The following is a 23,540-nucleotide window of genomic DNA, read 5'->3' as shown; positions in this document are numbered from 1 at the left end:
ATGTTGTAAACTAAACTTCATCTTAAAATCATTGTTTAATTTACTAGATTTTCTCAAACCCCGTCATAAGTTAAAGTAGCACATTAAATGCTTTGTGTTGTGTTCCCCGACCCAGTTGTTAATCACTACGCTTCTTAAACTGACTTCCTCCGCACTAAGAGGAGACAGCGATCACCATACAGAATCCATTCACTGTATGATATTCCTGCTCTCTGAAAATTTAGAATTTATATCAAGTATTTATTTATATCAAGTATTTATCTTGGCATTCTAAATGTTCAGAGAGCATGAATATCATGTGAATGGATTCTGTGCGGCGATCGCTGCTGGTGCTGGTGCCTCCTCTTAGTGCAGAGGAAGTCAGTTTAAGAAGCTCGGGCAACACTTAACACAAAGCATTTAATGTGCTATATAACTTATGACGGGGTTTGAGAAAATCTAGTAAATTAAATATTCATTTTACGATGAAGTTTAGTTTACGATGTTCTACTTTAATGACAAAGTACGAGAATAAAGTCAACATGTCGTCACAATATTACACAGTACCCAGGTGCATTACACTGTATTGAAAACAAATAAAACAAGTACAACTTGGCTTGCAGTATTATCCAGTAGTATAGAAACAGTGTTTACACATCTGACCTTTTAAAACTAAAGCATCTCCAGGCGACAGACGTGACTTATTTTTTTCGGCTCTCTGTCCATTTTCACCGCGCGGCATACCTATGCTACTGCCCACTATTTGGTGGTGTAGCAGTGAAAAAGAGCCCTAGTGCAAAAAATCTGTGTTTAACGGTGTAGCAGTGAAAAAGGTCCCCACTTGAACAGTTTCCCGCTGCGCCACGTTCCGAACGTCGTTTAGGCAATTTAAACCGGTGTTGTGGTATAAGAAAAATCCGTATCATAAAAAAAATAAAAAAAACAGTTTTTGGTATGAACCGGTATACCGCCCAGCACTACTTTCCAACCTTTAGGTATACACAGTTCAGTTTTAGTGCCTTAAAACTAAAGCTGAGAGAGGTGTGGCTTTTTATAACACTTCAATCTAGGTAATCTTGTCGGTCTGAAAGTAGATGATGATCAGCAATGCATTCAGTATATATAGATTCCAGGTGCCCTAAAATCTTAGTAGTTAAACAAAATCTGTGGTCAAGTCCTTTCTGATCAGTTCTTTCTGTAGCCAGATCATTGTCTAGCTTCTTGTCATCTCTTTCTGTGTCTTTGTCACTAGCCAGCTCAGCGTCAGACTATTTTTTTGTCCTCTTATCACTGAGGCTTATAAAACCTCTCTTCATTCAAGTTTTTTTACTGGACATGGAAGAAGTACTTATTCTTCCTTAAACCTAACTCCTTCCAGAGGATTTTAAATTGTACAGTTTTCCTGCCTCTAATATTCAGAGCTCATAAAACTAAATGCATGCTTTTGATGTCAAAGATATTACATCGAAGGCTTATTCTGTGTTCATGCATGCTGCTTCTATACCATTTGTTTGAAGATGTTGCTTTAGAATCATGTCACAAATGGCAGCTTTTTTCAGAGATGCTGCTTTGAAATTATGTCAGAAGACAGCAGTGTTGCTTTGATATTATGCTAAACTGGTAAATGGTAATGCCATTTGTGAATGTGCGTGGTATAACTAGAGTGCTAGGAAACTTAAAAAGCTGTTATTCTATGATCCTTGGACAGTAGGCAGATGCACCAGATTCTTTTCCTTTCCTATGACCCTTTACATTAAACATTAGAACAGCGTAGACGAGAACAGGCCATTCAGCCCTGCAAAGGTTGCCAGTCTAAATCACTTAATTCTTTTAAAACAATATCAAGTGTAGTTTTAAAAGTCCCTAAGGAAATATTGTCTACCACCCTACTTGGTAGCTTATTCCATGTGTCTGTGGTTCTCTGTGTAAAGAAAAAAGTCCTAATGTTTGTTGAAAATTTACCTATCTTGATGAACTTATTTTAAAATAACAGTCTTGATCCACCGTACTAATTACCTTCATAATTTTAAACACTTCATTCATTTCAACTCTTACTCTTCTTTTTCTCAACACAAGAATCCCTGAAGCCTACGAAAAAAGTCATAATGCCAGCCCACCTTCACACCTCGTCATCAGTGTCTTTGTTTTGCTAATATGTCTGTCAATCAACACCAGCAGCCTGCTATCCCATCCCCCACAGAAGCAAATGAAGTTCTCCCAGCTCAAGTCTGTTTATAATAGCAATAACAAAAGCAACTCACTATTCAAAACAGTAAATTAAGGGAAGACCCGGGATTGAACCTGCAACCCACTGATTTAGAAGCAGGCGTCCTTACCTCTAAACAAGCCATGCAACTGATATTTGGGCTTCAGTTTTTACATATTGACATCAACATGTAAACGGTTCGGTTATATTCTTGAATAAAGGAGCACTTGTTTTGTTATTCTTTTTGTGAAAGTGTTTATTTGATATTTGGACTTCAGTCCTCACACGTAATATACTTCATGTCTGCATTTTGTCATTATTATAACATGAATAAAGTTTCAGTTTTAGTTTTGTGTTCAACATATCTTGCCTTGCATTTCCTGTTATTCTACATTTACCCAGATCATTGAAGGCACAGAACACACAAGAAATGTATGTATTCCAAATAACGATATATTATTTACCCTATACAATTCCAGGCACCTCATACCCAGATAAACGGACTTGTGCTGGGAGAACTTCAGCTGTGTTGGTGGGGTCGGGATTGCATGCTGCTTGTGCTGACTGAAAATGTGTGTCAAGGGTTTATGTATCTACTTGCTAACCTACTTAGGAACTTGACGATATATATTATCTAGTCCTGGTGATTTGTTTGATTTCAGCCTGTTTAATCGAAGCAGTAGTACTCCCTCTGCAATTTCCAAATCACTCAGTACCTCCTTACTTGTCCTTTTTAATGCTGGGAGGTTATCAACTTCCTCACATGTGAAGACCTCAGAAAAATGTGAGTTTAGATCATCTGATCTTTCACTGTATTTTTAAATCTCTTTTACTATTCCTGATGCACTTCACCTCCTCCTTTACTGTTCTTTTACTACTAAAATATTGAAAGAATCTCTTTGAGTCATCTTTTTTCTTTTCTGCTCTATTCCTGTCTACCTCCCTAATATCCTTCTTAATGGTTGCTAACATGTTCTTGTGCGCCCTACGATTCCCGGTGGAGTTATTAATCTTATAAACCTTATACAGCTGTTTTTTCTTTGCATACTAAATCTAGTAAGGCTTCCCCCGGCATTGATGCTTTAACATACTTTGTTAAAAAACAGGCACTGATTGCTTCTTATTTTTAACAACTCCTGCTTTTGTGCGCTACTATTTGCAAGGTTATTCCAATTAAATATTTGGGTAGTTGAAATCCCCCATGATTATAATAACCCCCTGTAAACTTACCTTTTTAATATTACTAAAAAGATGTGCATTGAAATTATTGTCTTCATTGGGCGGTGTGATGGTGTGGGTTGGCTCTATGCTCCCTTTTGATTTTTGGGAGCCCCCTGAACCCGACACCGTCGATAACATAACCAGATGAGCATGGCAGATGAGGACAAAACACACATGAAGCAAGCAGATGGTGAAAAGTGCTTTTATTAAAAATCTCAAAATCAAAGTGTTCCAAAAAGTGCAGTACTCAATGTTCCATAAATAAATAATCCATAAAACAAGTAAAAGTGGAGGTTAAAACAATCCCAATAAATATCCATTAAAATCAGAGGTTTAAACATGGGCAGGAAACCTCTTTAAAAACACTAGCCTCAGTCCCCCTTTAAAACCTGACTCTTTCTTGTCTTATCACTTCCTGAACCTTTTGCCCTGACTTATGTCCCCATTGCCATTTCCTTGACATTCCCCGGGTAGTCACCAAGCCGTACTCCACTCGTACCTCTGCCTGTCCATTGGCTCCTCCTGGTATGAGCTCCCTGTGCTCTCACCGCTGCCAGTCCGTTGGCTGTTCGCAGCGAGAGCACATTCCTGAGCACGGTGATTGCTCCAGCTGCTGAATGAATGTTCAGCCCCCTAGTGAGCACTGGCCACACACTTTACTTCCTGGGGCTCCATACCCATCCATCTGCTTCCTTTCCTCGCACCACCTCTCTCTCACACACTCCTGCCTCTCTTCTTCTCACTTTAACTTTCATCCTTTGTTCTTCTTTTTGTGATCCTGTGCCTGTGCACTAAGTGCTTCCGGGTTTACTATAAAAGGAGCCAGCAGCCACCACTTAAGGGCCAGAGTTGGAATGAGGAGGTCGAAGCTTAGATGAGGAGTGGTGGAGCGAAAGAAGAGTGTGCTTGTGTGTTTAGTTGTGTACTGGGGACTGTGTTGTGCCTGTGGGGGTCACGGGGAAGACGTGCCCCACAGGTGAAGAAAAGTAAAAGTTCTTGGGTTTTACAAGTGCCTCCGGTGTGAGTCTGTGTCGGGTCAGGCGCCTATATAGCGCCTTTGACAGTGTATATGTATGTGTGTGTGTGTGTATATATATATATATATATATATATATATATATATATATATATATATATATATAATATATGTGTGTGTGTATGTATATATACAGTACTGCGCAAAAGTTTTAGGCAGGTGTGAAAAAAATGTTGTAAACAAAGAATGCTTTCAGAAATATAAATAATGATTGTTTATTGTTATCAATTTACAAAATGCAAAGTGAACGAACAAAATAAAAATCTAAATCAAATCAATATTTGGTGTTACTACCTTTTGCCTTCAAACCAGCATCAATTCTTATAGGTACACTTGCACAAAGTCAGGGATTTTGTAGGATTATAGTCAGGTGTATGATCAACCAATTATACCAAACAGGTGCGAATGATCATCAATGTCACACGTAGGTTGAAACACAGTCAGTAACTGAAAGAGAAACAGCTGTGTAGGAGGCTTAAAACTGGGTGAGGAACAACCAAACTCTGCTACCAAGGTGAGGTTGTGGAAGACAGTTTCATGTCATGACAAGATTGAGCAGAGCAACAAGAAACAAGGTAGTTATACTGCATCAGCAAGGTCTCTCCCAGACAAAGATTTCAAAGCAGACTGGGGTTTCAAGATGTGCTGTTCAAGCTCTTTTGAAGAAGCACAAAGAAACGGGCAACGTTGAGGATCGTAGATGCAGTGGTCGGCCAAGGAAACTGTGCAGCAGATGAAAGATACATCAAGCTTATTACCCTTTGAAACTGGAAGATGTCCAGCAGTGCCATCAGCTCAGAACTGGCAGAAACCAGTGGGACCCAGGTACACCCATCTACTGTCCAGAGAAGTCTGGCCAGAAGTGGTCTTCATGGAAGAGTTGCAGCCAAAAAGCCATACCTCCGACATGGAAACAGGCCAAGCGAATCAAGTATGCACGAAAACATAGGAACTGGGGTACAGAAATATGGCAGCAGGTGGTCTAAACTGATGAGTCAAAATTTGAAATATTTGGCTGTAGCAGAAGGCAGTTTGTTCGTCGAAGGGCTGGAGAGCGGTACAATAATGAGTGTCTGCAGGCAACAGTGAAACATGGTGGAGGTTCCTTGAACGTTTGAGGCTGCATTTTTCCAAATGGAGTTGGAGATTTGGTCAGGATTAATGGTGTTCTCAATGCTGAGAAATACAGGCAGATACTTATCCATCATGCAATACCATCAGGGAGGCGTATGATTGGCCCCAAATTTTTCTGCAGCAGGACAACGACCCCAAACATACATCCAAAGCCATTAAGAACTATCTTCAGCGTAAAGAAGAACAAGAAGTCCTGGAAGTGATGGTATGGCCCCCACAGAGCCCTGATCTCAACATCATCGAGTGTGTCTGGGATTACATGAAGAGACAGAAGGATGTGAGGAAGCCTACATCCACAGAATATCTGTGGTTAGTTATCCAAGATGTTTGTTGTTTAGGAGAGATGACAGTGGAGTTTTTAACCAGATTGTTTAATGGAATCTTGGAAAGTGAGAGGATGCCTGTGGAGTGGGTAAGAAGTGTACTGGTACTGATTTTTACGAATAAGGGGGATGTGCATAGCTGTAGTAACTACAGGGGGTTAAAATTAATGAGCCACAGCATGAAGTTATGGGAAAGAGTAGTGGGAGCAAGATTAAGAAGTGAGGTGATGATTAGTGAGCAGCAGTATGGTTTCATGCCAAGAAAGAGCACCACAGATGCAATGTTTGCTCTGAGGGTGTTGATGGAGAAGTACAGAGAAGGCCAGAAGGAGTTGCATTGTGTCTTTGTGGACCTGGAGAAAGCATATGAGAGGTTGCCTCGAGATGAGTTGTGGTATTGTGTGATGAAGTCGGGAGTGGCAAAGAAGTAGGTAAGAGCTGTACAGGATATGTACGAGGGAAGTGTGACAGTGGTGAGGTCTGCGGGATGACTTACAGATGCATTCAACATGGAGGTGGGATTAAATCAGGGATCGGCTCTGAGCCCTTTCTTATTTACAATGGTGGTGGACAGGTTGACAGACAAGATTAGACAAGAGTCCTTGTGGACTATGGTGTTTGCTGATGACATTGTGATCTATAGGGAGCAGGTCGAGTAGACACTGGAGAGGTGCAGATATGTTCTGAGGAATGAAGGTCAGTAGGAACAAGACAGAATGAATGTGTGTGAATGAGAGGGAGGTCAGTGGAATGGTGAGGATGTAGGGAGTGGATGAGTTTAAATACTTGGGATCAACAGTACAGAGTAATGGGGTTAATGGAAGAGAAGTGGAAAAGAGAGTGCAGGCAGGATGGAATGGGTGGAGAAGAGTGTCAGGAATAATTTGTGACAGACAGGTATCGGCAAGAGTGAAAGGGAAGGTCTACAGGGCGGTATTGAGACCAGCTATGTTATATGAGCTAGAGATGGTGGCACTGACCAGAAAGCAGGAGACAGAGCTGGAGATGGCAGAGTTAACACTAGAATTACCAAAGCCTACGAAAAATCTCATAATCCCGACCCACCTTAAATCTGTTTGCACCTCTCCTCTGCGTCAGTGTCTTTCATGTTGTAAATGTGTTGATCAACAGAAGCAGCAAGCAGCCTGCTATTTGATCCTCCCCACTGCTGCCGAAAGTGCCAAAAGGTCTCCTAGCTCAAGCCTTGTTTATCTGGGAGTGAGGTACCTGCAGCTGTATTGGGTAAATCATATATTGTTATTTGGAACATATTCCTTTCATGTGTGTTCCGTGTCTACAAATATCTATGTAAGTGTAGGATGACAGAAATGTTGAACACATACCTAAAAGACAAACTTTTTTCATGTCTTAGTACTAACGACAAAATGTAGACATGAAGTGTATAATGTGTGAAGACTGAATTCCAAATATCAAATAAGCACGTTCACAAAAGGTACAAGTATAACAAAACAAGTGTGCTTTTATTCAAGATTATAACCGAAGAAAAAGAAATCGGGTTAGTGTACTTCGTTGTCACGACTGCTTTGGTATTACACAGTAAGAACTGCTGACTCATAATAAAGAGGCTGCGGATTCGAGCCTTGCTGCGCCTCAAAGTAAACGTTTTGAGTAGTGAGCTGCTCTTATTGTTACTATTATACAATAAAAACATACATTTCATTTGAGTCTGTAACAGCTGGTGTAAATATTAAATATATGGTACTTGTAAAGGTTAGCGTTTTTTTTTTTTTTTTTTAAATTCAGTTGTATTTTCTCAGTCGCGTCCCTCTTTTCAGCAAGCGTATTATGAGACTCAGATTACAATACTCCCTGGGTGACTTGTCTGTTGTCTTGGTGTATGCTCCGACTGTGGTGAGTGGTGTCTTGATGAGGGAGACATTTTATTTGCAACATCGCTCGGTGATTGATGGGTGCCTGTGAAGTGACACTCTTCCAGTCATGGTTGACTTCAGTGCAACCACTGGCACTGCTAGGGTTGGCTATGAGGATTGTCTCAGTCCTCATGGGTCTGGTGACTGTGGTGAAAGTGACTCCATATTCCTTGACTTTGCAAAAGGACTGGGGCTGCGAATCGCTTGATCCTAGTTCCAGCACCCTGAGCCGCGTCGTTGAACTTGGTATTCCAATACTGGTGTTGCCGTGAAGGAGATCGATCACATCCTCGTGGGCAGAAATTGGAGGCTCTTTCAAAACTGCAGGGCCTGCAGAAGTACCCACTTTGTGAATTCTGACCACAGACTTATTGTTGCTACTCTGAAGATCCAGCTTAGTCCAGTAGGTTACCACCTACTAGGAAAATGAGGCTGAACTTGGCCAGACTCCAAGATCAGGCTGTTTCTAATGAGTTTGCATGCAGTTTTTATGAGCAACTTGCAGATTTGGGTGCGACTGCTGATCCTAATGTGATGTGGGAGACCTTCTGTGACAAGACTCTGAAGGTTGCTGAGGGTTGTGTTGGTGTTACCGGTGTTTCTCAGAAGGAGGTGTTTCATCTCGCAGGGCACCCTGGATAGCATCAAGAGGAGTTGCAGCGCACTGCTTAATAGCGACTGTGGTCTGTACCGGGAAATGAGAAGGACGGTTGCAAGGGCTCCGAGGGCAGATAAGGAGGCCTTTGTTAGAGGAATCTGTTAGCAAGTGATACACCATCTGTGGTCTGGCGACCCACGTCCTGTTTACAGAGGAATCGAAACATTATGCTCATCCAAATCTGTTTCTTGGAGAGTCTCAGTCAGGGCGGCTGATAAAATGGTCATAACGGATGACACTGCAGTTGTGATCCACTGGGCTGGCTACAATGAGCAGCTGATCCTCCATCTGGGATGTTGGATATCTCTGGGTCCATGGTTCTTGAGGCTGATCCTCCAATTAGCTGTGAACAACCCAATCTCACTGAGATTGCATAGGTGGTGAACCAGCTGAGGGAAGGGAAGGCTGCAGAGATATGTGGTATATGGTGTGAACATCTCAAGGCTGGTGGTAAGGTTGTCCTCCTGGCATTGCGAGCAATCTTTGCTTCCATTTGGGACTGGCGTCATCCCAGCTAACTGGAAAACAGGGCTTGTTGTCCCTTTCTGGAAAGAGAATGGTGATCACCTGGACTGCGGCAGTTAAAGGGGGATAACACTGCTCTCGGTGGCGGGTAACGTCCTTGCTAGAGTCGTCCTCAATAGGATCCGTGATCACTTGCTCACCTAGACAGCGACTGGAGCAGTCTGGTTTTATGCCTAAGAAGCCTACCATCGACTGCATCCTGGCACTGAGGGTTCTCGTGGAGCGCTAATACGAATATCGGCATAGTTTTTTTTTTTGCAACCTCTGTCAATTTTCGTAAAGCGTTCAACTCAGTTGATCGAGCTGCCCTGTGGGTCATCCTGAGAGTTTGCGGGATCCTCTCAAGGTTGCTGGATATCATGGCTGGCCTGTGCACTGGTACTGTGAGTGCTGTGCAGAGTGGAGGGAGGACATCTGCATTTTCTCAGTTGATTCTGGGGTTTGTCAGGGGTGTGTTCTTGCTCCTACTCTGTTCAGTGCTTGCATGAACTGTGTGTTGGGCAAGGTTGTGGGGTCCAGCGGCTGTGGGACATCGGTTGGTGAAGAAAGATTCACTGATCTTGACTTTGCTGACAATGGTATGATCTTCGCAGAGTCAATGGAGGCTCTGATTGGGGCTGTTGAGAGACGAGTCTGGGTGTCTGGAGTTGTGAGTATCTTGGATAAAAACCAAGATCCAGGCCTTTAATGACCTCTTGGGCAAAGCCATCAGGAGTGTGTCTGTCTGCAGAGAGAGTGTCAACCTTGTCGAGAGGTTTATTTACCTCGGCAGTGACATTCATGTCTCTAGTGACTCTTCCTATGAAGTCAATAGACAGATTGGGATAGCATGGGGGGTCATGAGGTGTCTGGAAAGGGGTGTGTGGCACTCCTGATATCTATGCAAAAGGACGAAGGTTCTAGTCTTTAGAGTCCTGGGGCCTCATGTATAAACGGTGCGTATGCACAGAAATGTTGCATAAGAACGTTTCCACGTTCAAATCGTGATGTATAAAACCTACACTTGGCGTAAAGCCACGCAGTTTTCCACGGTACCTCATACCCTGTTGTACGCAAGTTCTCCGTTAGGTTTTGCAGACTGGCGGCACCCAGCGTCAAACCAGTGTTACTGTTCTTTTGTGGTTACCCATTTTTATTTCCACATCCACGACGGCGGCTCAAGTGTTCCTTGTATAACTGTTTGTACTTGCAAGTTTCAGTGAGGTAACTGTACTTATGAAACAGTTATAATATTGCACATCCTGAGCCACTTTATAAAGTGCGTATTTACGTATGATGACGATATCATTTTTAAGATGAAATGCAGCAAAATATGTTTATTATATTATACAGATAAAACTTTAACTTTAACTACACGGTGCCGCAGAGCTAGCGAGCTAGAGCTTCGTTCATGGTTTGTTCCTGCCTCGCGCTGTTTTCATGCTGTGGCTGGCGTGACACTGGAAGGATAGATGGATAGAATAATTAAACATTACGAAGATACAGTAATCCCTCGCTATATCGCGCTTCGACTTTCGCGGTTTCACTCTATCGCGGATTTTATATGTAAGCATATTTAAATGTATATCGCTGATTTTTTGCTGGTTCGCGGATTTCTGCGGACAATGGGTCTTTTAATTTCTGGTACATGCTTCCTCAGTTGGTTTGCCCAGTTGATTTCATACAAGGGACGCTATTGGCAGATGGCTGAGAAGCTACCCAACCAGAGCGCGTATTACGTATTAAATAAAACTCCTCAAATATATTGTGAGCACGGGGGCTGTTCGCACGGTCGCTCCTCAAAAAACGCTGAAAGATTACCTTCACATTGCTCCCTTCCTTGCTGGGCTTACATGTGGCTGCTTTGTCAAGCGATACGCTTCCCGCATGGTGCTTCGCATACTTAAAAGATCAAACAGCACGTATTGATTTTTGATTGTTTGCTTTTCTCTCTCTCTCTCTTGCTCTGACATTCTCTGCTCCTGACGGAGGGGCTGTTCGCAGAGGGGCTGTTCGCACACTGGCCTAGAGGATATGGACGCTCCTGTAAAAAATGCTGAAAGACTACCTTCACATTGCTCTCTTCCTTGCAGTTGCTTTGTCCGGCGGTGTTTCGCATACTTAAAAGCTAAACAGTCCTATTAATTTTTGATTGTTTGCTTTTTACTCTCTCTCTCTCTGACATTATCTGCTCCTGATGCGCACTCCTTTGAATAGGAAGATATGTTTGCATTCTTTTAATTGTGAGACAGAACTGTCATCTCTATCTTGTCATAGAGCACGTTTAAACTTTTGAAAAAGAAACAAATGTTTGCAGTGTTTGAATAAAGTTGCTGTCTCTCTACAACCTCCTGTGTTTCTGTGCAAATCTGTGACCCAAGCATGACAATATAAAAATAACCATACAGTAATCCCTCCTCCATCGCGGGGGTTGCGTTCCAGAGCCACCCGCGAAATAAGAAAATCCGCGAAGTAGAAACCATATGTTTATATGGTTATTTTTATATTGTCATGCTTGGGTCACAGATTTGCGCAGAAACACAGGAGGTTGTAGAGAGACAGGAACGTTATTCAAACACTGCAAACAAACATTTGTCTCTTTTTCAAAAGTTTAAACTGTGCTCCATGACAAGACAGAGATGACAGTTCTGTCTCACAATTAAAAGAATGCAAACATATCTTCCTCTTCAAAGGAGGTGCGCATCAGGAGCAGATCATGTCAGAGAGATAGAGAAAAGCAAACAAATCAATAGGGCTGTTTGGCTTTTAAGTATGCGAAGCACCGTGGCACAAAGCTGTTGAAGGCGGCAGCTCACACCCCCTCCGTCAGGAGCAGAGAGAGAGAGAGTAAAGAGACAGAGAAAAACAAAGAAGCAAAAATCAATACGTGCCCTTCGAGCTTTTAAGTATGCGAAGCACCGTGCAGCATGTCGCTTCAGGAAGCAGCTGCACAGAAGGTAGCAACGTGAAGATAATCTTTCAGCATTTTTAGACGAGTGTCAGTATCGTCTAGGTGTGCGAACAGCCCCCCTGCTCAATCCCCCTAGGTCAGGATCAGAGAAAGTCAGCGCAAGAGAGAGAGAGAGAAAAGTAAGTTGGGTAGCTTCTCAGGCATCTGCCAATAGCGTCCCTTGTATGAAATCAACTGGGCAAACCAACTGAGGAAGCATGTACCAGAAATTAAAAGACCCATTTTCTGCAGAAATCCGCGAACCAGCAAAAAATCCGCGATATATATTTAAATATGCTTACATATAAAATCCGCGATGGAGTGAAGCCGCGAAAGGCGAAGCGCGATATAGCGAGGGATTACTGTATAAACATATGGTTTCTACTTCGCGGATTTTCACCTTTCGCGGGGGGTTCTGGAACGCAACCCCCGTGATCGAGGAGGGATTACTGTATTTCGATGTTCCTTAAACGTTTTGAAGAATCGGCGTTCTAAGCTTACAGATGGCTTAACGTCTATTACAGAGCTGATTGTGTGGCAATTGTGTATTTGGAGAAAGAAAAGTAAGGACAGGAATTGGGGGTTAGTACATTTGAAAAAGACAGTACTTCTGTAATAAAGCATTTCATTGAAGGTTGCGCATGGTGCAGCAAGCATCTTGCTGTAATACAATACAGTTTATTTTTGTATAGCCCAAAATCACACAGGAAGTGCCGCAATGGGCTTTAACAGGCCCTGCCTCTTGACAGCCCCCCAGCCTTGACTCTGTAAGAAGACAAGGAAAAACTCCCAAAAAAACCTTGTAGGGAAAAATTGGAAGAAACCTTGGGAAAGGCAGTTCAAAGAGAGACCCCTTTCCAGGTAGGTTGGGCGTGCAGTGGGTGTCAAAAGAAGGGGGTCAATACAATACAATGCAGTACACAGAACAGAACAGTTTCTCAATATAGTAAGAAATAAAAAATATAAATTTTAGAAGTACAGAGCAGAATTTAACAGTAGATGATATATCCCATAATAAGATTTGGATTTGTGTAGAGTCCTGGAGACCTCATCCTTCAAGCTGCCTCCCCCGTTTGGCCATTCCACGGCTGAAACAGTGCTGGGCTAGCCAATCCGATGAAAGGACCCCTCTTTCCCACGATTCCTGCGATCCTCCATCTGGGATGACTTTTCCTTAGGCAGGCAAAACAACTTGGCAGGTGGGCCGTGGCACCAAGTGCCACATTTGAGTACCAAGAAGAAAAACAGAATAAGTGAGGGTTATTATACAATTATAACTGTCATGTTACTTATGTTTAAGTGCTAATGACTAACAACAGAGATGCAGTCTGTACAGTTAATCAGCAGCTCTAGTCAGGATATGCTAAACTGAAGTAGTGAGTCTTCAGCCGGGATTTAAAAGCTGAGACCGAAGGGGCATCTCTTATAGTAGCAGGCAGACCATTCCACAGTTTAGGGGCCCTGTAACTAAAAGCTCAACCTCCCACTGTTATTTTATTAATCCTTGGAATCATAAGCAGACCGGCATCTTGAGATCTTAGTGTGCGCTCAGGTTTGTAAGTCATGATAAGTTCAGACAAGTAAGCCGGACCTCGACCATTTAATGCTTTATATGTTAAAAGAAGGATTTTGAAATCTGCCCTAAACTTAACCGGGAGCCAGTGTAAGGATTTAAGAACTGGAGTTATGTGTTCGTATTTTCTTGTTCTTGTAATAATTCTTGCAGCCGCATTTTGGATTAACTGGAGGCTGTATAAAGAACAGTTTGAACATCCAGTGAACACCGCATTGCAGTAGTCTATCCTACTAGAAATAAATGCATGAATTAGTTTCTCAGAATCCTGTTTATTTAAAAAGCGCCTTAATTTCCTAACATTTTTAAGATGGAAGAAACATGTTTTGGACAACTTTGTGATATGCGCTTTAAATGACATGCTAGAGTCAAAGATAACTCCTAGATTGCGGGCTGATTCAGTAAAATTGACTGGGATTCCAACGGAGTTAAATGATGACAAAATATTGTTGTGATCAGCATCATTCCCTCCAACAATTAGCATCTCTGTTTTATCTGTATTTAAAGACAAGTAGTTCTCATTCATCCACTCCTTTAATTCGCTAACACAACTAATTAAAGACAACATTGGAGAAACTTCATCTGATTTAAATGAAAGGTATAACTGGGTGTCATCTGCATACGAGTGAAAATTAACATTATGTTTCCTAATGAGAGATCCCAGTGGAAGCATGTACAGTGAAAACAGTAAAGGTCCCAGTACTGAGCCCTGCGGGACACCATATTGAACTTCTGTGTATAATGATGGAGTACTGTCAGCACATTTCTGTACATATTGGAATCGATTTGATAAGTAAGAACTAAACCAAGCGAGCACGGTGCCTGTAAGCCCAACATCATTTTCTAGCCTGTGCAGTAAAATTGAATGGTCGATGGTGTCAAATGCTGCACTTAAGTCCAACAACATAATTACAGTGGAGTTTCCTTCATCAGAGGATATCAGAATGTCATTTACAACCTGCGTTAGTGCCGTTTCTGTACTATGACCAGTGCGAAAACCAGACTGGAATTTCTCAAATGACTTGTAATGCGTAAGGTGTGTCTGAAGCTGACTGGCGACTACTTTTTCTAGTATTTTAGAGAGAAACGGTAAATTTGAAGTAGGCCTATAATTATTTAGTATATGTGGGTCAAGGTCTGACTTTTTAAGTAATGGTTTAATGACTGACACTTTTAGTGTATCAGGTACTGTGCCATGCAATAATGAACTATTGATAATGTTTAGGATAGGCGCTGCAAGAACATCCATTGCACTTTTTACTAGTTTTGTTGGCACTGGATCTAGGGAACAAGTAGTGGGCTTCATTTTACAAATTAAACTTAAGACTTCCTGCTGTAAGACATGAACAATCACTTCGCCACCGTGTTCCCATATTTAATAACATGCTTTAACTCATATCATCATGAAAATTATATCACATATACTTCTCAGTATTTTAATTACTCAGAGAGCTGTAATATTACGAACGTAATGGATTCTGTGTCCTGTCGGAGGAAGAGCACATAGTGATTCAGGCACATAGAGCACATATAAGATCAAATACACAACAAAGCATTTAACGTGCTACTTTAGTTACGATGGGATTTGAGAAACTAGTAAATTAAACGATTTTAAGATGAAGTTTATGATGTTCTACTTCAATGACAAAATAAACTACGTGATTAAAGTGGACATTTCGAGATTAAAGTTGATATTTCGTGCCCATTTCACACTGTGTGCCTTTTTTTTCACTGTACCCTAATAAGCTTTCATATGACACTCAGACGGTGGGCTACGACTCGCTTTTTCACGCCGACTTTGATATGTGACAACTTTTTTATTTCGGGCACTGTGCGACTTTGTGAACTTGAGCTTTCGAGTTTGCCATTGCCTTTTCACAGAACGCTGGGCTTAAGGGCTATTTATATTGATTTGCACATTCAAAGAGGCGTAATTCTGGGAGGAGTTGGGGCGGGACAGCAAGCGCGTGCACGTGCGTTTATTTCCATGCTGAGCGGGATTTATGTAGCTGAAGAACGCGGAAGTTGGCGAACGCACAGATTCTTGCATCTGGATTTTTCTGTGCGTAAGCACATTTCGGCTTTTGTGCTTACGTCATGTTATAGTGTGAATTCTACACACAGCGTTATGCATGAGGCCCCTGGTGCTTCCTGTTTTGCTATATGGTTGCGAGTCATGGATGTTATCCACTGACCTGAGATGAGGACTGCACTCCTTTGGTACTTTGTCTCTTCAGAGAATCCTTGGGTACCGTTGGTTTGACTTTGTGTCAAATGAGCGATTGCTCATGGAGTCCCGAATGAGGCACATTACCTGCATTGTGAGGGAGCGTCAGTGATGGCACTACGACCTTGTGGTGAAATTCCGATAGGTTGATCCAGCTCACAGGATCCTCACTGTTGAGGACCCGAGTTGCTGGACCAGGCCAAGGGGATGCCCACGTAACACCTAGCTATGGCAGAGGGAGGGTCATTTCTGGAGGCTAGGACTGGATTTCGTCTCCACCTGGGGGGTTGGGGGGCTTGCCAACCAGGATCCTGAGCTGTTCCATCTTGTGGTGGGTGCGGCAATGCACTGTACCAGTTCATGCTCCCCAACCTGACCTGAGTGGTAGGTATATTAAAGCAGTCACATTTATTAATTTGTTGGTTAATCTTCATCTCGTCTGTCCAGAAGACCATTTTCTGGAATTCTGCAGGCTCTTTTAAGTACTCTTTCGCAAATTGTAATCTGACCTCTCTATTTTTATGGTTTGCATCTTGCAGTGTAGTTTCTGTATTTCTGTTCATGAAGTTCATGAAGTTTCTGACCTGTCGGGTAGGCGTTTGGGGCTTTTTCTTTACCATTTTGGGATTCTTCTGTCATCAGCAGTGGAAGTCTTTCATGACCTAATCCCTTTGAGAATACTGAGCTCACCAGTGTGTTCTTTCTTCTTAAGGATATTCCAGATATTTGATTTTCGTAATCCTAAGGGTTTACTGATACCTCTAATGGTTTTATTCTTGTTTTCAACCTCATAATCTTTTGTCCTCATGTTGAACAATGGCAATTACGGAATCCAAAGGTAGTCTGTAGGTAGAAAAAGCCTAGGTATCTTGTGCCTACACTAATAAAGCAATGAAACACACCTGAGTAATCACAAACTCTTGTGATGCCAGTTGTCCCAAATATTATGATACCCTGAAATCGGGGGAGCATGACAAACATGTTGTAGTTTCTACATGGTATCACTGAAATATATGTAAATACCCTTAAAATATGCAATGTGCACTTTAATCACATATAATTTATAGTTTTAAACATTGGAGCAGTGGGCTAAATCATGGAAATATGTGTCTTGGTCCCAAACATTTTGGAGAGCAGTGTAAAACTGAAAGTTTACAGTGTCTTTCTCTTCATTCCTACTGGAGTGGTGATACAAACATGGCTTTCTGACTGTAAGTGTCTTGGAACCCATGAGTGCTTTATGTGTCGTTTTATAACTTTTTTTTTTTTAGTTATTTCAGTCTACATTTTCATATTTACTTTTCATACTTAACATGATTGTTGCCTCGACAGTTTTAGATATGTTGTAATGGCATGTCAGAGTGTATCTCCATTTTAGATTATATAGAATCTTCCAGCAATGGATTGATGTAGTGCTTCCTTACACAGTAGTTTTCCGTATGGGAGGTGAGCAAGTAAACAAAGAATTGTCTTGCTCTGCGTTAAGTAAATAGTTTGTATCATGCTGAATTAAGCTTTGCCCATCCACCATTCAAACTCCTTAATTTATTACCCTTTTTCATTCATATATTTCCATATTTTTCTTAGAAACAAAGCAAACTTATTTTATTGCAAAAGAATAACTAGCAGCCATCAGTACTGATGAGGAATAGTACAGCAAACTATGGAGTTTGTCACTGTTTATCAATCATTTTGTGCGCATGTGTTTCTGAATGCAACTTGCAGCACCTGCAGCCATACATTAAGCTTAAGGAATCGTACATAACACTGTAATAATCATTCTGGATCTTACAAAACAAACCATTATTAGAAATTCCTGTTTAATGTATTTTAGGAAAGAAAAGAGACTAGGTTGTAATATATAAGTGACAGTTTGTGTGAGTGTCCAGTATATATATCTACTTCCTCTCAATTTTCTAACTCATTTTTTCAAATACCCATTTAACTTATTGTGATATTTCCTGGTAACTTTTCAAATGTGTTTTATTTCCTCAAGGGTCCTATAAAAGTAACTGTGCAAGAGTTGGATGGATCCTTCAACCACACATTACAGATTGAAGAGAACAGTGTAAAACATGACATTCCATGTCATTCAAAGAGCAGAAGGTAAGACATTTGTCTTTAGAGCAACCTTTTTTTTTTTGTTAAGAGGATTCTGATATTTTGTCATAATTATATGTATTTTAGCTTTGAAATATTAAACTGATCCATTATTAAGAAAGTAAAATATAGTTTGTGATTTGTATCTTTTTAGAAAAGAGTTGTATTATTAATTTTTATTCAGTAGTGTGATCACTGAATGAAAATACCCAGAAAATGTTACTGGCTCCTTAAAACATAAGTAAGACCTACTGTACTAGGATATAGTGTTTGTTTACAAGACCTTCCATACTGCCCTGTCTGTAGTTAAAGGCTTAAACTGATACAGTAGTGTTAGATATCTTTAAGATTTTTGGAATACCAGCAGCTTCTGATAATTAAACATGCTGTAGAATGCATACATTAGGATTTCTGGGGTATGGCTGTTTTAGATTGTTAAAAATTTTCACTGACCATTTACTCCATTTTAGTAAAGTAGCAACAACCACATTAAAAAGCAACAATGTGGTTTATTTATTTATTTATTTTGGGTACATTTTTATCAGTCATGTAATAGTATTCTTGCAGTTACCAATAGTTCATAATCAGAGTAGCCTGTAAACAAATCATCAGTGAGCTTCTTTCTTTGAGTTGTCATGACTGTATTGTGATAATGATTAAACGTCTGTGCTCAAGATAGAATTGACCTTGACAAAGCCTATGGAAGACACAACTACAGCAGAACTAAATGTTAAAAGTAAACGGTGGACTTGATTGGAAGAAAAGGGTGATGAAGTGCAGTATCTTGGCATGGCATTTAGTTTCATATTTAATGACCATGTTGCTTGTTTCTGTCCTGTGTGTACTAAGAAACTGTACAACAGCATGAGTACAGTTGCGGTTGACATGAGTCAAATGAACAGAGACGCTATTCAGGCTCTCCAGTTAATATCAACATTGCCAGGAGCGAAAGCCTTTACAGCTGCTGCCACATCTATTCAAGACCACAAAGGGAGTCAAAAAGTATATACAGTAATCCCTCCTCCATCGCGGGGGTTGCGTTCCAGAGCCACCCGCGAAATAAGAAAATCCGCGAAGTAGAAACCATATGTTTATATGGTTATTTTTATATTGTCATGCTTGGGTCACAGATTTGCGCAGAAACACAGGAGGTTGTAGAGAGACAGGAACGTTATTCAAACACTGCAAACAAACATTTGTCTCTTTTTCAAAAGTTTAAACTGTGCTCCATGACAAGACAGAGATGACAGTTCCATCTCACAAATAAAAGAATGCAAACATATCCTCCTCTTCAAAGGAGTGCGTGTCAGGAGCACAGAATGTCACATAGATAGAGAAAACAATCTCTAGCAAACAAATCAATAGGGCTGTTTGGCTTTTAAGTATGCGAAGCACCACGGCACAAAATTGTTGAAGGCGGCAGCTCACACCCCCTCCGTCAGGAGCAGGGAGAGAGAGAGAGAGAGAGACAGAGTTTGTTTTTCAGTCAAAAATCAATACGTGTCCTTCGAGCTTTTAAGTATGCGAAGCACCGTGCAGCATGTCGTTTCAGGAAGCAGCTGCACAAAAGATAGCAACGTGAAGATAATCTTTCAGCATTTTTAGACGAGCGTCCGTATCGTCTAGGTGTGCGAACAGCCCCCCTGCTCAATCCCCCTACGTCAGGATCAGAGAAAGTCAGCGCAAGAGAGACAGAGAAAAGTAAGTTGGGTAGCTTCTCAGCCATCTGCCAATAGCGTCCCTTGTATGAAATCAACTGGGCAAACCAACTGAGGAAGCATGTACCAGAAATTAAAAGACCCATTGTCCGCAGAAATCCGCGAACCAGCAAAAAAATCCGCGATATATATTTAAATATGCTTACATATAAAATCCGTGATGGAGTGAAGCCGCTAAAGGCGAAGCGCGATATAGCGAGGGATCACTGTATTTCCACAATGGCTGAGGAGCACAACCTGTCATTGACAATAACTTCACCACTCACTAACTTGTGTAAAATGCTGTCAGAGATCAGAAATGCTCTTTCAAGGCTGATAAAGGCCAGGTAAATAATTACAAATAGTATTGTTCCACTGTCTAGGTATTATTTAGCAGACAAACGAAACGTGTGACAGAATATATGCAAGACGTAACTTTCAATTCCATCTATGGATTTAGTTAATTGGATGTTGCAGCATTATTCATTTTTGTTCATTTACTTCATCAAAGACAGAGATATCATAGTATTCTTTATTGAATATTATTGTAACAGTGAGTTATGTTAAAAGATAATTATAATAGAATGTTTTACATATATTAGTACAGTATATAAAATTACTTTTTAAGTAGCATTTTATAATATGCTGTTAAAAATCTACCTTTTTTTAATTTATTTTGAGTGTATGTCTGTGTGTATGTGTGTTTATGAAAGTGGCCTTTGAAGAAAAATCTTACCCTTTAAAGGCTTTTTTTTTGCTCTTTTTATAATTATATGTAATTCATGTTTTTTGAAAGCAGTGTTAAATCATATTTACGAATATGTTAAGTAGGTGTGGTAATGTGAAGTTTTTGGACAAAGGAAAAATGATAAGTGAATTTTATTATCATTTGTAGATAGTACAATGAAAGTCTTACTTGTATGCCTCATAACAGTTGACAAAAGTATAAAACACAAGAGTATATGTATATATTTTTTATACATACACACGCACACACTTTTTTTTATTGTTATTTTTGACTGTTCCGCAACCTTAAAAATGGTGGATAGAAACTCTCCTTGAATCCACTGGTGTAAATGCCAATGGTCCTGTATCATTTGCAAGAGGGTAAAAGTATGAAAAGATGGCTGAGGCCTTTAACTGCCTTAGAAGGGCAAACATTGCAATTGTTGCTGTATGTGTCCTGAAAGAAGTAAGCTCTGTGCTAGCAATACTCTCTGCCAAGTCTTAACATCCCTAAGCATTGTTATTAAACCAATAAAAAGAACCGCAGTGGGAATTCAGAAACTATGATTGCATGAATCCTATTTTTTAAATGTCCCAGCATTCTTTTTATAATTCAGCTCAAATTGGTCCACGATATGACCTACACATAGGCCTCTCATGAAAAATGGCAATATTACATAGTGATCTCTTTAATAACAGCCATGTTCTTCATCTGTAAAGGATGAGTTTATTTATAACCTCACATGGTCTGTCTTTGAGAAAGAATTAGTTTATAACATCAAAGCTTTACCAAGCAGGTAGGACAACTTGGAAAATTAGACAATTTTATGTAGTCTGTGCAGAGGGCAAAATGTCTCCCAAAGTTAAAATATGACACATTCTTTTAACAACTTTTAATGCTTGTTTAACTTGCTGCGACAATAACAATTACGGCACATCATTACATACAGGTGCTGGTTCAACAAGCAAATCATACTGTGAGCAAGTTTTTAGTGACTGCTCTTTCAAATGAATCCAATAAATAATGTATATCCCTTCTTTGCCCCCGTTTCTTTTATTTACCAGAATTATTATAACTTTCTACTGCAAAGAAATTGTTAGACCTTTCTGTAGAAATCTAATGCTTCGTTTAATAATGCCCTCTTTTTTACTTTGCTTAAACCAACCATTCATGGTCTGTACTATCCCAGACATTTTAATGGAAGAAAACTGAAAGAAGTATAGCACTCAGGATATGAAGGGAGGCAGCATTATGGGGAAGTGATTACAAAATGCAAAGGTATTTGACGGCATTAGCAGTTAACATGCACAACATGCAAATGGCAGAAATGATGTGATCACTTAAGTCAGTAAGTATTCTCTTTCTATTTAGTCTTCCCAGTTGTGGGCGATCAGTAAATGAGAAATGAGTCAAATCCCAGCGTTGCTTCTCTCAATATAGATAGATAGATAGATAGATAGATAGATAGATAGATAGATAGATAGATAGATAGATAGATAGATAGATAGATAGATAGATAGATAGATAGATAGATCTTTATTGTCATTGTCACTTTTACAAAGGAACAACGAAATTGAAGGTGCAATCAACTCAGTGTGAGGAATAAGGGTTAAAATGACAAAAAGACAGAATATAATAACAAACTGAATAGTAATAAATATACAAATTGCACTTGTTGACCTAAGGTATATATTGCACATTGGAAGAATAATATAGAGCAGTTTTATTTTGAGTTCAGGGCCATGATTGCTTTCGGATAAAAGCTGTTTTTAAGGCGGTTTGTCCTAGTTTTCATAGCTCTGTATCTCTTGCCCGATGGCAAAAGCTGGAAGAGGCAATGACCGGGATGTGATGAGTCCTGCGAAATGTCTATTGCTTTTTTGCGGCTTTGGGAGGTGTAGATTTGTTCCAGAGTGGGGAGGGTACAACCAATTGTTCTCTCCGCTATCCTGACGACCCTGTGTAGCGCTTTCTTTTCTGAGGAAGTGCAACTGCCGTACCACACACACAGTCCGTACGTGAGCACACTCTCAATGGAACAATGATAAAAAGCAAGGAGCAGATTTTTTGGGAGGTGGTTCTTTCTGAGAATTCTCAGAAAATACAGTCTCTGCTGTGCCTTCTTTAGCAGCTCCTTGGTGTTGGCACTCCAGGTCAGGTCATCCTCCAGCTCCATACCCAGAACACCTGAACACCGGGACCCTCTCCACACATGCCCCGCCAATATGTACAGTATATGCAGGTCGGAGGACTGGCACTGTGTTCTGCTTCATTGTCATACACTTAAAAGTATTTTTCCAAACATTGAAGCTTGTTACTTGAAAAAATAGATGAAAAAATGGTGAGTTGAACCATACTTCCGAATAGCAGAGTGCATTGCTAGATGGCATGTGCAAATTATGAGTTTTAAATTAAAGTTGCACTGCACACTCATTAGTGCTCAAGTGGAGAATGTCTGCTGCAGGTATAGCACACGCTGTCAAAAAGCCTGAACAGTTAATTCAGCAGAACATTTCTCTTTATCTCAGACTATTTAATGCAGCTGTTTAGTTTCCTTGTGGAGGCAGGGCTCTAGTTTAAATCCTGCACTGGACTAGGAGGAATTTAAGCCAAGATTCTGGCCATATCAGAGAGCCCCACAATCCCCATTTGAAACACACTGTCACTACATTGAAACCTTAATTTCATTATCTGTACAAAATTTACTTTTGTTGCTTTTCAGTTTATTCCAGAAAACACAAGCTTTCTCTTGCACGTGTAGCTGAGTATAATTTAGACCAATGTCAGTGAGCATGGTTCATTGTATTACTTTTCAGAGCAGGTTTTTGCCTTTCTTGGCTCCTCCCCACCCACAGAGGATAAATTAGGTAACTGTATATAGACATATATGCTTGTATTAATTTAACAGTGCATTTTTTGTATATCAATGGAAAAAGAAAAGTTTTATTGTGCACAAGTGCAGGGTTCCAGAACTGGTACAGGTGTGTATGCTCAAAGCACACAAAGAAATCTCATGTTTGAAAGGGATTTTTTTCCTTTTAATTACAAATGGAGTCTTGTCACTCTTCTTTAACGTGGTTTGCCCTGTAATTTCTTTAGATTCTCATTGTGGTTGGTACAGAAATTTTTAGAATATAGTACCTACACATTTAAAATTAAAAAAAAATAAAAATCACATTTTCAATCTCAGCTTGGTACTTTTTTTTTTTTTTAGCAAATTTAAACTCAAATACGACTTGCTGTTCTTTCCCCCCATCTGCATTACTCTTTTATTTTGCACTTTGGAAACATGTGCCTGTTTGGCGAATTGTTG

The 23,540-nt window shown here is 40.4% G+C and overlaps 2 protein-coding genes across 3 annotated transcripts in view; one reads left to right on the top strand and one right to left on the bottom strand.

The window, feature by feature from the left end:
• The window catches only part of LOC127529990 (uncharacterized), a 798,609-nt gene that overhangs the window by 349,883 nt on the left and 425,186 nt on the right, over nt 1-23,540 (bottom strand). The window lies entirely within an intron of this gene.
• The window catches only part of taf2 (TAF2 RNA polymerase II, TATA box binding protein (TBP)-associated factor), a 384,123-nt gene that overhangs the window by 188,731 nt on the left and 171,852 nt on the right, over nt 1-23,540 (top strand). Inside the window, exon 15 of the mRNA XM_051935579.1 lies at nt 17,700-17,809. Coding sequence (XP_051791539.1) covers nt 17,700-17,809 — 110 coding nt within the window. The remainder of the gene's footprint in view (nt 1-17,699; nt 17,810-23,540) is intronic.

The sequence above is a fragment of the Erpetoichthys calabaricus genome, chromosome 13 (genome assembly GCF_900747795.2).
Source record: "Erpetoichthys calabaricus chromosome 13, fErpCal1.3, whole genome shotgun sequence".
In the NCBI taxonomy this organism is placed as follows: Eukaryota; Metazoa; Chordata; class Cladistia; order Polypteriformes; family Polypteridae; genus Erpetoichthys; species Erpetoichthys calabaricus.
Note: the sequence above shows the minus strand (reverse complement) of the source record. Positions and strands in the feature narration are given on the sequence as shown.